Source organism: Cervus elaphus, chromosome 16 (assembly GCF_910594005.1).
Source record: "Cervus elaphus chromosome 16, mCerEla1.1, whole genome shotgun sequence".
NCBI lineage: Eukaryota > Metazoa > Chordata > Mammalia > Artiodactyla > Cervidae > Cervus > Cervus elaphus.
Window position 1 is genome coordinate 35,064,788 of NC_057830.1, and position 15,029 is coordinate 35,079,816.

The window sequence follows — 15,029 nt, forward strand, 5'->3', positions numbered from 1 at the left end:
AGCAGAGATGCAGTTTCTCAAAGTCATCCTGCACTGAGCCCTCCCCACCCCATCATGTCAGTAGTTCCCATGGGTGGCACTGAGCACCCTCCTGACACATAACAGTAGCTCTATGAGGGGCATGTCCTCCTCCTTTCCACTCCAGAGCCCAAACTAATGGGCCCACCTAGCCACTCAGGAGGGCCCATTCACCTCCCATCCCAGGAGGGCACAGCTGACATTTCCCCAATATCCTCCAACCTAGATGTCCCATCACCCCCATACCCCAGAGGACAGAATTCTCCATCCTGCAGTCAGAGTCATGTCCCTCACCCAACCTCTTGATCTCTGTTCCCAGAGTCTCCGTCACAGCCACCCTAAAGTCTATACAGAACCCCTTACTGCCCTCCCTGACCCAAGACCAAGGGGTGGGGTCCAGAACAATTTTGGAAGATTTCATGACCAAGAAATCTTTCATTTCAAGTCACACAACAAAGCCCTGTTTCTCTGTCCCTCAAGAAGCTAGGTTTGGGGTGTTCTGGAGTCTCTGGGGTCGTTGGTATTTTTTCACCCCATTCCTCCTGGGTGCAGGTGTATGCTGGGTCACACCCACCTCCTCGCAGCACGGGCACTTACAAGGGCGATCACCAAGGGAAGTGGGTGGGGGAAGACTTTGCAAAATACCGAGCAGAATCTGGGCTTCCCAGTCCCTAACCTCAGACACTGCTGGTCTGGTCCGGTGGGAACTGACAGATCGGGCCTCCCGGATGATGGAACTAGGCTACACTCCGTGGGGTCCTCGATTGGATCCAACCTGCATTGAACCGCTGGGATCTTCCCAGAATCCCCCTACCCTTTTTCCATCTGGGAAAAGAGCTGATGAGAGCGTTATCCCAAGACGGCCCCAACCTGCCCAAACCTGGAGGAAAAGGAATCCCGAGAGCCAGCTCTGGCCCATTACCCTGAGGCTCGCGCCTTCTCACACACATCCTAAATTTAGCCTTGGAGGTGTGAGTATCCTAACTTTCGGCAGCGGCACTTTCCCCCAGAACTACACTTCCCAGCAGGCCTGGGGAAGAGCCCCGGCCGCGTGTGGGTGAGCAACAGTCCACCAGGGGCGGGCCTGCGGGCGAGTGGGGCGGGGACTGGGGGGAGCGGGGAAGCGGGTGGTGAGCCGGGAAGCACCAGGCAGGCGGCTGGCCTGAGCTGCCCCGAGCTGGGCACAGAGCAGAGGCGGGGAAGGTAGGGGCTAAGGGGCGTGGCCTCTAGTCCGCGTGACAATGTGGGAGGATGGTCCGACGCCAGCTGCGGAGCTGGACTTCGAGACTAGGCGAGACCGAATGACCGGGGCGTGGCCGAGCAGCCAGGGGGCGGGGCCTGAGGGCGGCCTCGGCAGTCCCCAGCGAGGCAGCGCCCCGGGTCGCACCGTAGCAGCTCAACTTCTGCGAGCTTGGAGGGGATCTGCGGTAGCCTCCCTTCACCCCCACTTCTGGGGTCACTGCCGTGAGTGAGCCCCGAGGGAAGACCTTGGGTGGAGGGTGCTGGGGGAGTATTTCCTGCACTTTCTCTCCTACAGATGAGTAGGTGGGGTGAACCTAGACACCTGGGCTCCTTTTGGGGCCGCGGTCACCAGCTGGCGACCGGCCCCTTGACCTCAGTCTGTCCCTTCGGACATTATAGCTGCAGCATTGGCAGTGGGTGTAGGGTATTCCAGGCTGTAGACTCAAGTCACTCGATACCCCCGGATCCCTTCGCTGCGCAGGACGGGGAGAGGGGCCCGGATCGAGTTGCCTTTGACATTTCCACCCCCACCTTACCCCTGGGAATTGTGTTGGACAAACAACTCAACGTGGAATGGCCTCCCCTCAGTTGGGTTGGGCCTGACCCTCCCCGTTAGAGCTAGCTAGAGGCCGGAAGCCAAGACTGAGGTTGACCATCAAGTGGGGAGAGGCTTGGCTAGGGCAAACCCCCACCTACCAGCCTTAGCCGGTGGTTGGCCAGATGGCGGAGGCGGCAGATTACAGGGGTCTCCAGTGCCACCGTTAACACCGGAACCACAGTCCCTGTGCCAGATGCCATTAAAACTGCCACTTCCCACCCCCAAGAAGCCTTCCTGGAGCCAGCAGCAGCACCAGCCCTTGGGAGGACAGGCCTCACCATGCCCACATCCACCCGATGGAAACCTGTCCCACCCCTTTGGCCACAAAGCTCCTCTCCTCTACTGCATTCAGAGAGCCAGTAATTATCTCCCATTCCTAAAACTTACCCTGTGGGGGTTAAACTGGGATTTTGGACTCAAGAAACCTTGCTACCTGAGTGACTTCAAACAAGCTCCTTTTTCTGTTTGGGCCACTATTTCCTCATCTGTAAAGTGGCACTGCTGCTGTGCACCCCCCAACCTGGTTCAGCGTTATTGTTAGGGTTCAGGGCCTGTGGGTTTTTGTTCTTCACCAAAGAACCTCAGAACTGTAGTAAGAAAAGATTCTTAGAACCCAAGTGTTTGAAAAGGCTTTTGAGGACACCTTGGTGGCCTCTCCATGCCTCCAGGGGTCATTAGATGGTTGGCTTAATATGATAGTTTTGAGGATGAGCTATCTCTCTTATATTAGATACAGACCCTTTCTCCCTAGATGCCCAGAAGGCACCATGGTTGTCTTGAATGAATTTTGGTGGCCTGGTCTGCCAAAGCCTGCTTTGGGTCTTGCTTAGCTTAAGGGCTTAAGGGTGTCCATGGTGGCTCAGGTGGTAAAGAATCTGCCTGCAATGAACCCAGGGTTCGATCCCTGGGTTGGAAAGATTCCCTGGAGATGGGCATGGCAACCCACTCCAGTATTCTTGCCTGGAGAATTCCATGGACAGAGGAGCCTGGTGGGCTACAATCCATGGGGCCACAAAGAGTCAGACGTGACTGAGAGACTTAACACTAGCTTAAGGGCATCAGCTAAAGGCTACTGCCTACACTTTCCAGGACTTTTCTAACCTACGCCTACAGGAAGGGAGTCCATAGTGAGGTGGGGGAATTTTGAAGGCTAAATCGTGTAGGATGAGAGGAAGGGAGTAAGAGGCTGTTCTAGACCAGCTGGAACTAACCAATTTTGAGAGTTAGGGGAAGGAGCTCAGAGATAAGGCCCCGAGATAGAACCTCACTGGTAGGGGGTGGGGGAGGATATTGTTGGGAGCTGTATATTGACATCTGGGATCAAACTTCTGATCGGCACCTGGCATTCTTGATAATGTCTTTGGGGGAGAGGAGGGGAGGTGAGAACCCTGAGCAGTTCTGGCAAGTCCTTGGAAGTCTCTGGGGACTTGGAAACAGACACTGGAATCTGGGAGGAGTCTAATTACTGTTTGTCAGTCTCCTCTTTCCTCCCCACCATGCCCCCCCGCCCCCCAACCTCCAGCTGGAGCAGATGGGCAGCTGGCGGGCTGGCAGTGTATATATCTGTGTATGCACCTGGTTGGTGCTATTTCTTTGTTGGACTCTGCCCTGAGGGCGGGGACAAGAAGGGTCAGTAGCCTTGAACAGCAGGTTGGGACATACCTCCTCCCAAGTCTGTGTTTCTCTGCAGTCATATCTGAGTCTTTAGCATACAGTATGCATAAGTGTATATGTGTGTAGTAGTGGGTGTCTGACTGCCAGAGAGTTGGGGTTGGGGAAAAGAAATTGACCCAAGATGGGTGGGTGAAATTTCCTAAAGCAGGTGGCCTAAAGGATTTAGGTTAAGGAAGGAATGAGGTTGGTAGTCATAGGATAAGCCTGGGTGGAAATGGAATCAGAAGGACAGGTGAGACCATGTATGCCTTGAGCCTCAATTTGAAAAGCTTAGTCTTCTGAACATCATGGGGGTCTTGAGCAGCTCCCTGAACTAGGGAGAGATGTAATCTGATAAGTGCTCTAGAAAGATCAGGTTAGTACCTGGGAGCAGAAGGCCTTGGGGGAAAAGAAGTTGAAATCAGGGAGGCCTATTGAGGAAGTGTCGCAATGGTGCAGGAGAGAAATAACAGTGCTCCCATGAGGATAGGAGCAAGCAGGACAGTGGGAGAGTGCTGGAGACAAAGCCAGGAGGTAACTGGCCCACAGATGTGGGTGCTGGGAGCAGAGCAGGAAGGTGAGCAGGGACAGGGACTTGGTGGTCCTGATGGCTAAGAGTAGAGGGGCGTTTGAGAGCAAAGAGAGGGAGATGTGAGAAGCCTCCAGGCCCTCATACTAAGCTCCTGACCCTTTCCTAATGTCCAAACCCACCCTGCCCTCCCCCCCGCCCAAACCAGGCCCTAGGACTGAGTCTGGCTTCAAGTAACTTGTCTAATCTCCAGATTTAATATGGCTTCTGACTCAAGATTAAATTCCATGTCTGAGCCATTCCCCTTCCTTTCTCCTCTCCCCCTCCTGCATGGGGAAGCCAGCCCACTGCAGCCCTATGCACGACGTTAAAGGTCTCAAGGAGCTCGCAGGCTTGTCTGCCTTCTCACAATCATGGCCACCACTCTGGGAGACTAGGCCTTCTCCAGATCCTTCCCCTTCTCATCAGCCTGAACAGCCCCCATGTGTGATCCAGGGAGGCCTGATTAATTCTGTGATCCTGGACAGCTCCCTGACTGTCTGGGTTTGTTCCTCCACCAGGAAAATGGAGATGCATGTCATCTGCCCCTCCCCTTTCAGAAAGTGAAAGTGTTAGTCGCTCAGTCCTGTCCCACTCTTTGAGACCCCATGGACTGTAGCCAGCCAGGCTCTTCTGTCCATGGAATTTTCCAGGCGAGAATACTGGTGTGGGTTGCCATTCCCTTCTCCGGGGGACTTTCCCAACCCAGGGATCGAGCCCCAGTCTCCTGCATTGCAGGCAGATTCTTTACCTTCTGAGTTACCTCTCCTTTCAGAGTTCTGACTAATTTTGGCAAACAGGGTGCCCATGAGAAAGGGTAGGTAAGGTGCAGACAGAACATCCTGGTAAGAGTAAAGTCTTGAGATCCCAGTATACAACTGCCCAAAATACACACTTCTTTCTTACAAAAGCAAATGTAAATACTGTGGAATGAGAAGGCTCAGTGCCACCTCTCTCTTCCCCTTCCTGAATCAGGCCGGCCAGGTTCAGATTGGCTTTGTCGGGTGCCCGCCTGCCCGCTCCTTCCTTAACTGGGGGCTGATGCCCCAGAATTCTCAGGAGAATTCTCAGGAGAATTCCCAGGCCTACCCCCGCCGCCGCCGCTCTGGGAGCCACACAGGTCGTAAGACTCCCGAGTCCGTCGCAGCCGCAACCATGTACACCTTCTTGCCTGACAACTTTTCCCCTACCAAGCCCAAGCCGTCCAAAGAGCTGAAGCCGCTGCTGGGCTCCGCGGTGCTGGGGCTGCTGCTGGTGCTGGCCGCGGTGGTGGCCTGGTGCTACTACAGCGCCTCTCTGCGAAAGGCGGAACGCCTGCGCGCCGAGCTGCTGGATCTCAACCGCGGTGGCTTCTCCATTCGCAACCAGAAGGGCGAGCAGGTGTTCCGCCTGGCCTTCCGCTCGGGCGTCCTGGACCTGGATTCCTGCAGCCGCGACGGCGCCCTGCTTGGCTGCTCTCGCACAGCGGATGGGCGCCCGCTGCACTTCTTCATCCAGACCGTGCGACCCAAGGACACAGTCATGTGCTACCGCGTGCGCTGGGAGGAGGCGGCTCCGGGGCGCGCGGTGGAGCACGCCATGTTCCTGGGCGATGCTGGGGCGCACTGGTACGGCGGCGCCGAGATGAAGACCCAGCACTGGCCCATCCGCCTGGACGGCCAGCAGGAGCCACAGCCCTTCGTCACCAGCGACGTCTACTCCTCCGATGCCGCCTTTGGCGGCATCCTTGAGCGCTACTGGCTGTCGTCGCGCGCGGCGGCCATCAAGGTCAACGACTCGGTGCCCTTCCACCTGGGCTGGAACAGCACGGAGCGCTCTCTGCGACTGCAGGCGCGCTACCACGACACGCCCTACAAGCCGCCCGCCGGCCGAGCCGCTGCTCCAGAGCTCAGCTACCGCGTGTGCGTCGGCTCGGACGTCACCTCCATCCACAAGTACATGGTGCGGCGCTATTTCAACAAGCCGTCCAGGGTGCCAGCATCCGAGGCCTTCCGCGACCCCATCTGGTCCACGTGGGTGCTGTACGGGCGCGCGGTGGACCAGGAGAAGGTGTGGCGTTTCGCCCAGCAGATCCGCCAGCACCGCTTCAACAGCAGTCACCTGGAGATCGACGACATGTACACGCCTGCCTATGGCGACTTCGACTTCGACGAGGCCAAGTTTCCCAACGCTAGCGACATGTTCCGCCGCCTGCGCGACGCTGGCTTTCGCGTCACGCTTTGGGTGCACCCGTTTGTCAACTACAACTCTTCCCGCTTTGGCGAGGGCGTGGAGCGGGAGCTGTTTGTGCGCGAACCCACCGGCCGGCTGCCGGCTCTCGTGCGCTGGTGGAATGGCATCGGCGCAGTGCTCGACTTCACGCGCCCCGAGGCCCGCGACTGGTTCCAAGGACACCTAAGGCGACTGCGCTCGCGCTACTCCGTGGCCTCCTTCAAGTTTGACGCTGGCGAAGTCAGCTATTTGCCCCGGGACTTCAGTACCTACAGGCCGCTGTCTGATCCCAACATCTGGAGCCGGCGCTACACCGAGATGGCGCTGCCCTTCTTCTCGCTGGCCGAGGTCCGCGTGGGCTACCAGTCCCAGAACATATCCTGCTTTTTCCGCCTGGTGGACCGCGACTCGGTGTGGGGCTACGATCTGGGGCTGCGCTCGCTCATCCCCGCGGTGCTCACCGTCAGCATGCTGGGCTACCCCTTCATCCTGCCCGATATGGTGGGTGGCAACGCTGTATCTGAGCGCTCAACCAGCGGCGGCGATGTGCCGGAGCGCGAGCTGTACGTGCGCTGGCTGGAAGTGGCCGCCTTCATGCCCGCTATGCAGTTCTCCGTTCCGCCCTGGCGGTACGACGCTGAAGTGGTGGCCATCGCGCACAAGTTCACGGCGCTGAGGGCCTCTCTCGTGGCGCCACTGTTGTTGGAGCTGGCGGGTGAGGTCACTGACACGGGCGACCCCATCGTGCGCCCCCTCTGGTGGATTGCTCCCGGGGATGAAACGGCGCATCGCATTGACTCACAGTTTCTTATCGGAGACACGCTGCTCGTGGCACCCGTACTGGAGCCGGGCAAGCAGGAGCGGGATGTCTACCTGCCCGCAGGCAAGTGGCGCAGCTATAAAGGTGAGCTTTTTGACAAGACACCAGTGCTGCTCACCGATTACCCCGTTGACCTGGACGAGATCGCTTACTTCATCTGGGTATCCTGACCCAGTCCAGGGTCCAGAAACCTAGCAGCCCTAACCCTAGTCTTCATGTAGGCCTTTAACCCTCAAAATCACAACCGTGTATCCCCCAGGAAGTCCCCAACTTTATACCACCCACTAAGTGGGTAATTGACCTAAATGTGCTGGAACCGGCTCCTGTAGTGCGGGGGAGAAGACACTGAAGCAACCACCCCCACCCCCAACTCCAGTGCACAATTGTTACAGCCGTCCTCTCCACCGGCACTCCAGTCTACAGAAACTCCTTCCCTTGGATGGGGGCAAGAGAGCTCAGAGGAAAAAAATCAGCTCTCTTCCTGTAAAACACAGTTGGGTTTTAAATGCACAGAGAGGGGGACTTCCCGTGGTGGTCCAGTGGTCCACTGCAGGGGGCTGGAGTTCAGTCCCTAGTAGGGGAACTAAGATCCTGCATACCACAGTGGCCAAAACAAAAACAGAAAGGCGCAGAAAGAAGCCTCACCTTCCGTCTTTGTCCTTCTGAAGTGGTGACTTGGTCCTCTTGAAGGTCCCAAAATAGCCTCCTGCCACACTTAGAAAGGGCACATTCTTGGTGTTGGAAAGTGCCAGGCCCCGAGTTCTCAGCACTCGCCTGACCTGTGGCTGACCTGGTCCCTCCCAGCTGGCCACAACGGATGGAGGTACTTGGCCAACTGACAAGGAGGCAAGTGGTCCCCTCCCAAAGGCCGGGAGGACAGAGCCATCGTCATTGTCCCTCATTTGAGAAGAGACTCCTAACCCCGTCCTAAGGCATCTGTGAACACACATGATGCAGCCCTGGGCCAGGGCCTGATGGGCAAAGACTCGCAAGGCCATGCAGGCCAGACTTGGTGCCTTAACTCAAGAACCTGTGTGTGTGTTCTGTGTGTATGTGTGTGTGTGAGACAGAGAGGCACCACGGTCCCTGGGTCTGTGGAATTAACACAATACCTCTGAGGCTGCATAAGCCTGGAGGGAGGGGGCAGGGAGCAAACTTGAGGTTTTAGACTTTGAACCTGGTCCCTTCCTAGGTGATGCCCCTGGGACTCTCATAGAAAATAAACAGCCCTGTCCAGATTTCGCAGCTGCCTCACTCCGTATACACATGGCAGAGGTGTGGCTTAAAAGGGAGCCATGTTAGGGAATTCCCTGGTGGTCCAGTGGTTAGGACTCCACGTCTCTTCCACCACAGTGGGCGCAAATTTGATCCCCAGTTCAGGAATCCCACCAGCCGGGTGGGAAAATAGGGGGCAGAAAAGACAAAAAAAAAGGGGGGGGGAGTGGGGAAAGGATGTTTTTATTCTGGCGGTGGTGTGCTTCAGCACACAAACTATTGCATACAGCGACACCCACAAATAATACACACAGGGTAAGATTTTTCATTTTAGTAATTTTTCTTTGCTAAGAAGAGCAGCCAGAGAGCTTTTTCTTCCTTTGCAGCTGAGTCTGGGGAAGGAGTGGCTTGCCAGCCATGGAGAGGTGGGAAATAGGTCAGGGTTCAGCTTCCCTTAACAGCTCTGACAGCAGAATCAGCCCCTCACCCCCTAGAGAATGCATCTCTTTGCCCACTCCTCCACCCCCTCGATTTTCTTTGTGAAGAATTCTAGTGAAACTTTAGGAACACTCACTCCTGATTGTACCATTCATCTACAAACTGTGTGGCCTTGAGTAAGCTGCTTCACCTCTCTGAGCCTCAGTTTCTTCATCTATAAAATGGTGATAATAATGCCTACCTCCCAGGTTGTTGTGGGAATTATAAGCACAGATGTATGTAAAGTGCCTGGCACAAGTAGGTGCTCAATAAAAGCTATTATAGTAGTTTTTTTTTTTTTTTCTTGCTTAAAAACAACATGGATTTTTTTCCAGGCTCCAGGTCCCAGCCCAGCTGGCTCACTCTGAGCACTCAGTTGAGCTTGAGTTTGTGACCTGGGGGACACTGTGGTCCAGGAGAAAGGCAAGAGAAGAGACATCTGAAGTGGAATGTCAGGAGCCAGGAGTCCCCAGGAGATGCGGAGTACATGGAATTAGTTTCCCTCTCTTTTTGGTCAAGAGCATTTACCAGTCAGTATTCAGTGATGAGCCTTCCTAGGTCCTGGTGCACAGCCATGGGATATGTGTGGAGTGACTGTAGAAGGAAGACATATAAGCTGGGTCCTGGGAAGTTTCCTAAGTGGCCGGACAGCATGACTCACACTTAAATGGCCCTCCACTTCAGACTATGCAGTCTGAAACAGTTGACCTAACCTCTCAAGCAATGGCTTCTTTATCTTTAAAATAGAATTTCTAGGACTCATTGAGATGTGTCTGTAGAGTACTTATGCAAAAATTGGCAAGGAGTAAGTGTTTAGTAAATGGTAACTCCTATTAACTCTTGATAGTAAACAAGGACTGAAGGAAAACTGCCTAAAACTTGTGCTGTATCCTACTGGGTAGCCTCTAGTCACATGTCACTTCTTAAATTTAATTTTTAAATAAATGTAATTAAAAATCCAGTTCTTCAGGCACGCTAGCCACATTTCAAGTGTTCAAAAGCCATGTGTGACTAGTGGCTCACATGTTGGACAGTTCAGACTACAGAACATGTAGCATAAAGTTCTACAGCCCAGCACCAAGCAAGTGTGTGCTGAAATGGCATGGGAGAGTGGAGGTGGGTAAAGTAATCCGGAGGGCCTAAGTCATCTGGCCTGGAGGAGGAGTATCCTTTAGCAGAGCACTGAGGGAGTTCCCTGACCGTCCAGCAGCTAGGACTCCACGCTTCCACTGCAGGGGGCTAGGGTTCGATCCCTGGTCATCAGGGAACTAAGATCCCACAAGCCATGTGGTGTGGCCAATTGAAAAAAAAAAAACAAATGAAGTCAAATGTTAAGAATTTTAAGAGGGCATTGAGGGCAGGCAGCTCAGCTGGAGGAGGGGACACAGCATGCCCACTGAGCACTCACTGTCTGCTAGGGCAGGGCCAGAGGGCAGAGTGCCCGTGACTGGCCACATCCCAGCCAAATGGGCCTTGACTTGTAGTCTGGTTTCTAGTCTGGCCTCTGCCATTGACCTCATTAATCACAAAAGCACAGATGAACGAACTAAAACACTGAGAAAAGGAAGAGGGCATTGACTTGAGTCACACAGGTTAGTCCCCAAGGCTGGACTGGAACCTGATGTTCTGTATTGAGATACCTAGAATCTGCCGCCCATGCTTCACCCATCTTTCAACAGCTTGGCCCAGCTCTTGTCTGTACACATCCAAGGTTGTGAAATCACGGAAACGTATGTCTTTGAAGCAGCCACCCAATGGGTCTGATTCTAGACCAAGAAGTGTTTCCCTTTCCCCCACTGACAACAAAAAAGAGAGGTTCAAGAAGTTGGGGGTGGTGGCTGGAACAGTAGGAACCATGAGAAAGAGCTGGTCTTGGGATGGGGGGAGGGGAGGGACCAGGACTAAAAGCTCCCTCTACCCATTTGCTAGGATGCCAGAAACTCTGCCCCCTTGGAGCCTTGTCCAGCCCCCCACCATCCCTGCCAGCACCTCTTGTACATTCCATGTTTATCTCTGCACATCGGGGTGGGAGAGAGGGCTAATCCCCCTCGATGGAGCTTCCAGCAGCCTTGTCATGGCCATTCCCCACTGGTCTGTTCTGTACCACTCAGGGTGGGGGTGGGGAGGCTGGTATGCAGGAGTGGAGCGCTCCCTTCTCCAGCGGTAATGGGGGCGGGGAGCTTGCGTGGACACTGCAGAATATCTGAGACTGGGGACTAACACCCCCATTCAGTGACCACGTACAGCCTTAGAGTCTGCCCCAGTTTCCCTTCCAACACTATATGAGTCGGCTGAACTCTGGCCAAGTCCTCTCTCAAGACCAAGATTTGAATTTTCTGGGAGGCTCTTTGCTCTGTTCTCCCAGATTTGGGCAAAGGATCCCTCACCCTGGTTGGCTACAGAGCCAGTAAGTCTTCTTTTGTTGGTTCCCCTCACCAGGATTTCTGGTCCCTTTTCTCAAATCCGAGGCAGTATTGACTTCTCCATCTCCTGGCCACTACCCCATGTCAGGTCTTAACCAGTTCTAGCCTGGACCATTGCAGTGGATTCCTCACTCTGTCCACTCTTGAACCCTTCAATTCAATCAGTATAGCAGGCAGCCAAGCAAATCTTTCTGAAATTCAATCAGGTCATTTAGGAAAAAATTCCAGCTCTGATGTTCAAGACCTCTAAGATCTAAATTCTTCTCACACTTCTGTTTTGCTCACACGCACATGCTTATGAGCATATTTTGAAAATCATTTGAAGAGATACTCCCTTCTGTTCTGGGAACAGCTGCACAGCCCATCCCTATGAGAGGAGGCCTGCCCAGACCAGCCTTGAAGAAGACTGCAGCGGCAGCCCGGTGATTTCCTTTCCTGCCATTGTCCAACTCAGTGGGACTTCTGCGGATGCCCTCCCCTCTTTGGTACACACCCCAGCTCCCAAGGAACAACATGGTTTTTATCTTCAGGCTAGCTATTTTATTTCATCATGCCCAAGGATCTTTCCAGCAGCTTGAGGGGAGGAGAGAATTTCTTTTTTTCAAGGCACTTTACCATTTTAATGGACCATAGGGGAAAAGAGAAACTGAAATTTTTGTTAAATTGAGGCATCAGTAACATATTAACTTCAGGTATTCAGTATAATGATTTGTTATTTGTATATATTGCTAAATGATCACCACAGGAAGTCCAGTTAACAGCTGTCATCAGTTACAAAAATTTTTTTTTCTTGTAATGAGACCATTCAAGATCCACTCTCCTACCTACTTTCAAATACGCGATACAGTATTAACTATAGTCATCATGCTGTTCATTACAGCCCAATGACTGTATGTATTTATTTTACAACTGAAAATTTGTACCTTTTCACCCCCTCACCCATTAAGAGAGGGGAGAATTCTTGGCCTTATGAGGTTAAGCCCGGAGTCTGAGGGTGGGGTTGGCGGAGTGGGGAAAACTAAAGAGGAAGAGGCTCAGTCCCTGGGCGGGGAGGGGGTCCCGGTCTGAAGAACAGGAAGAGACTTTGCCTCTGACTCAGTGTCCTACTGCTGTCTTTCCCCTCCATAGCCCCTTTCCCCTCCTCAGGGGGTCCTGTTGAGAGCTTCCTACTACATAATCTGAGGTGGAGGCAGGGTAGGAAGGGAAGGAAGTGAAGGGGGAGGGTTAGAAGGAAGGTGGAGAGCAAGCTTCGCTGGACTCTGTAGCACAGCCTCTAGGGGGCTGCAGTGGGGTTGGCACTGCCCCCCTCTAGAGCCTAAGGGACCCGCTGGATCACTCAGGGAGCAGTCAGCCTCTGCTTCTCACCAGTGGGGGCCCCACCTGGGGTCCCACACTGGCACCAGGATTTCAATTTAAATTCTATAATTAAAATCACCCCTATAGCTTCATGCCTTTAGATCTTCAATTCAGCAAACAACTGCTTACTGTGGAGGTGTAAGATACTGCCTCTGAGAGTCAAGAGGGCATTTTGGTTTTCCAGAGCCTCTATCAAAGGCCCCCAAGAGGGGGCAACTTAGGACCACCCTCGTGGGGATTAATTTACTAGAAGCTTCTTCACCCCAGGATGGGCTTCCCTGGTGGCTCAGAGAGTGAAGAATCTGCCTTCGATGCAGGAGACCTGGGTTCAATCCCTGGGTCAGAAACCCCTGGAGAAGGGAATAGAAAACCACTCCAGTATTCTTGCTTGGAGATTTCCATGGACAGAGAAGCCTAGTGGGCTATAACCCGTGGGGTTGCAAAGAGTCAGACACGACTAAGGACTAACATTTCACCCTGGGGTGGTGCAGGTGGTAGTGGAGAAAATAAGTGCAACTCCAAGAGAAGCCTCTTTGGGTGTAGGTGGGGACAGAACAGTGTTTAGAGAATGAGTGGTTGTCAGGGGAAGCTTCCAGGAGGAGATGCTCTGGAACCTGGATGGAGGGCCTGAGACTGAAGGGGAAATTGCAGTCTTAGCCCCATAACCCTTGAACAAGCCCAGGCAGCCAAAAGCAAAGTGGTGATGACAACAAAGCCCACTCACCTGTTAGACCCCAATCTCGGTTCTGCTCTCACCCTCCCTCATCCACTGCCCATTAACATGCCCCAGTCACACCTGTCAATTCGTCCCACAAAGTGAGCAGCTGAATGCAATTTATCCACCCCCCTTCTCCAAAGTACCTGTGTTTTAATGGAAAACTCTGTAAGGCCTAGAAGAATGACTCCAAAGCTACACAAGATATTCTAAAATCAGAGTCCCCTCAGGCACCTAATTCTCGAAGGACCTCACATATAGACAATTGCCAGGGCCATCCAGCTTCTTAAGCCTCAATATTCCCAGCTTAAAAAAAAAAATGAGCAGCAGAATCAGGTCATTTTCCAGGTCCCTTCGAACTCTGATGTACAAGTGCTGAGCATTTTGAGATTCCACAGACTCCCTCAGACTCCCATGCTGAGAGCACAGGGCTGGCCAGCCCTCATTAGGAGGCAGCCAGTCTGTGGTTTGGCACCACTGCCCAGCAGGCATTTATTAAATCAGTAGGATGTGGTCCCTGCTGGCTTGGAAAGAGAACACTAAGCTCCAAAAACTTCCTGCAGCAGGCCTCCTTCAGGGAGTGCCGCTTGGAGGGGTGAGGAACAAAACCGTTCAGGCCCCTGGCAGGGCTCCAAGATCCTGTTCACTAGTACTTCTGCCCTGTCTACACGGAGGGGCGGTGACTGAAAACATCTGGAAGCCTGTCGGAGACCCGGGCGACTTCTCTATTTCGTCTGGGGGTGCCTGCTCTTGACCCTGGTAATCCAGGTTGACCTTTGCCAATGCCCCTTCCCAGCCAATCTTCTGCACTTCATTGGGCAACAACCCTCTAATGAAATCCACATGAACCCAGCTGCTAACAGCTCCTGGAAGGGCTGTAGGATCTAACACCTTCCCTGCGTTCTGTGAGCCCTAGTAGCAAGCGGAAAGAGGGCCACGGCCCAACTCTTGCGCCTCTGGATCTTCCAGCAGAATTGTGGAGAAAGGGAGTAGGTAGGAAGAGAGGAATGCCAATGAGCAACGCCTGCTAAAGGTGGAGAAGGCCGCAGCAGGCGAGGATGGCACAGGGAAGTGACAGGGCTGCAGGTGGCCCAGCAGAGGCCCCAGGCTCAGGCCTGCTCCTCGCCAGTACCTCAGTCACACTGACACCACGCTGACCGTGGGAGTCGGGACTGGGCCGGGAGACGGGAGTGTGTGTCATTGACCTGGTGGCCCAGGGTTGCCTGACCCTCCTGTCCCTGTTGTGACTGGGGATCTGTTCCAATGTTCTCTGGGTCTCTATTTTAGGAAATACTTACTGAGCACCTGCAACATGTGTCCCTGGTGCCAGGAAAAGATACATCAGTGAGTACAATCCTACTCTGTTATCTGCGGAGGACTGAGGGACCCACTGTGGATACCAAACTCCACAGGTGTTCGAGTCCCACTATGGGTCCTCGGCACCTGTGGATATGGCGGGCAGACCCAATTCCTTCACTCCAGTCCCACTCACTGGTATGTCCTGTCCACTAAAAGCCACAACATCTCGGGCACATTGGTGGGGTAGGGTGAAAGTGCCTGGAAGTCCAGGGGCAGAAGAGCTACCCTGGTCATGTTGGGTCTTCCTAATTCTGACTCCCTCCCTCAGCTTCTCTGGGGTACAGTGGTTGGACCCAGGGTTCCCTCTGGCTAAGGTTGGAGCTCTGATCCACTCTCGTTTTCCTTCACCGCCCCCGCCCACGCCCCGAGCAAAA

General features: G+C 53.8%; 1 protein-coding gene across 1 annotated transcript; it reads left to right on the plus strand.

Moving 5' to 3' along the window:
- The first annotated feature begins 1,161 nt into the window (after nt 1-1,161).
- On the plus strand, nt 1,162-9,089 carry MYORG (myogenesis regulating glycosidase (putative)). The gene is made up of 2 exons (XM_043927547.1): nt 1,162-1,482; nt 5,055-9,089. The coding sequence occupies exon 2, from the start codon at nt 5,121-5,123 to the stop codon at nt 7,278-7,280; it is 2,160 nt and encodes a 719-aa protein (XP_043783482.1). The 5' UTR covers nt 1,162-1,482; nt 5,055-5,120; the 3' UTR covers nt 7,281-9,089.
- The last annotated feature ends 5,940 nt before the right edge of the window (nt 9,090-15,029 follow it).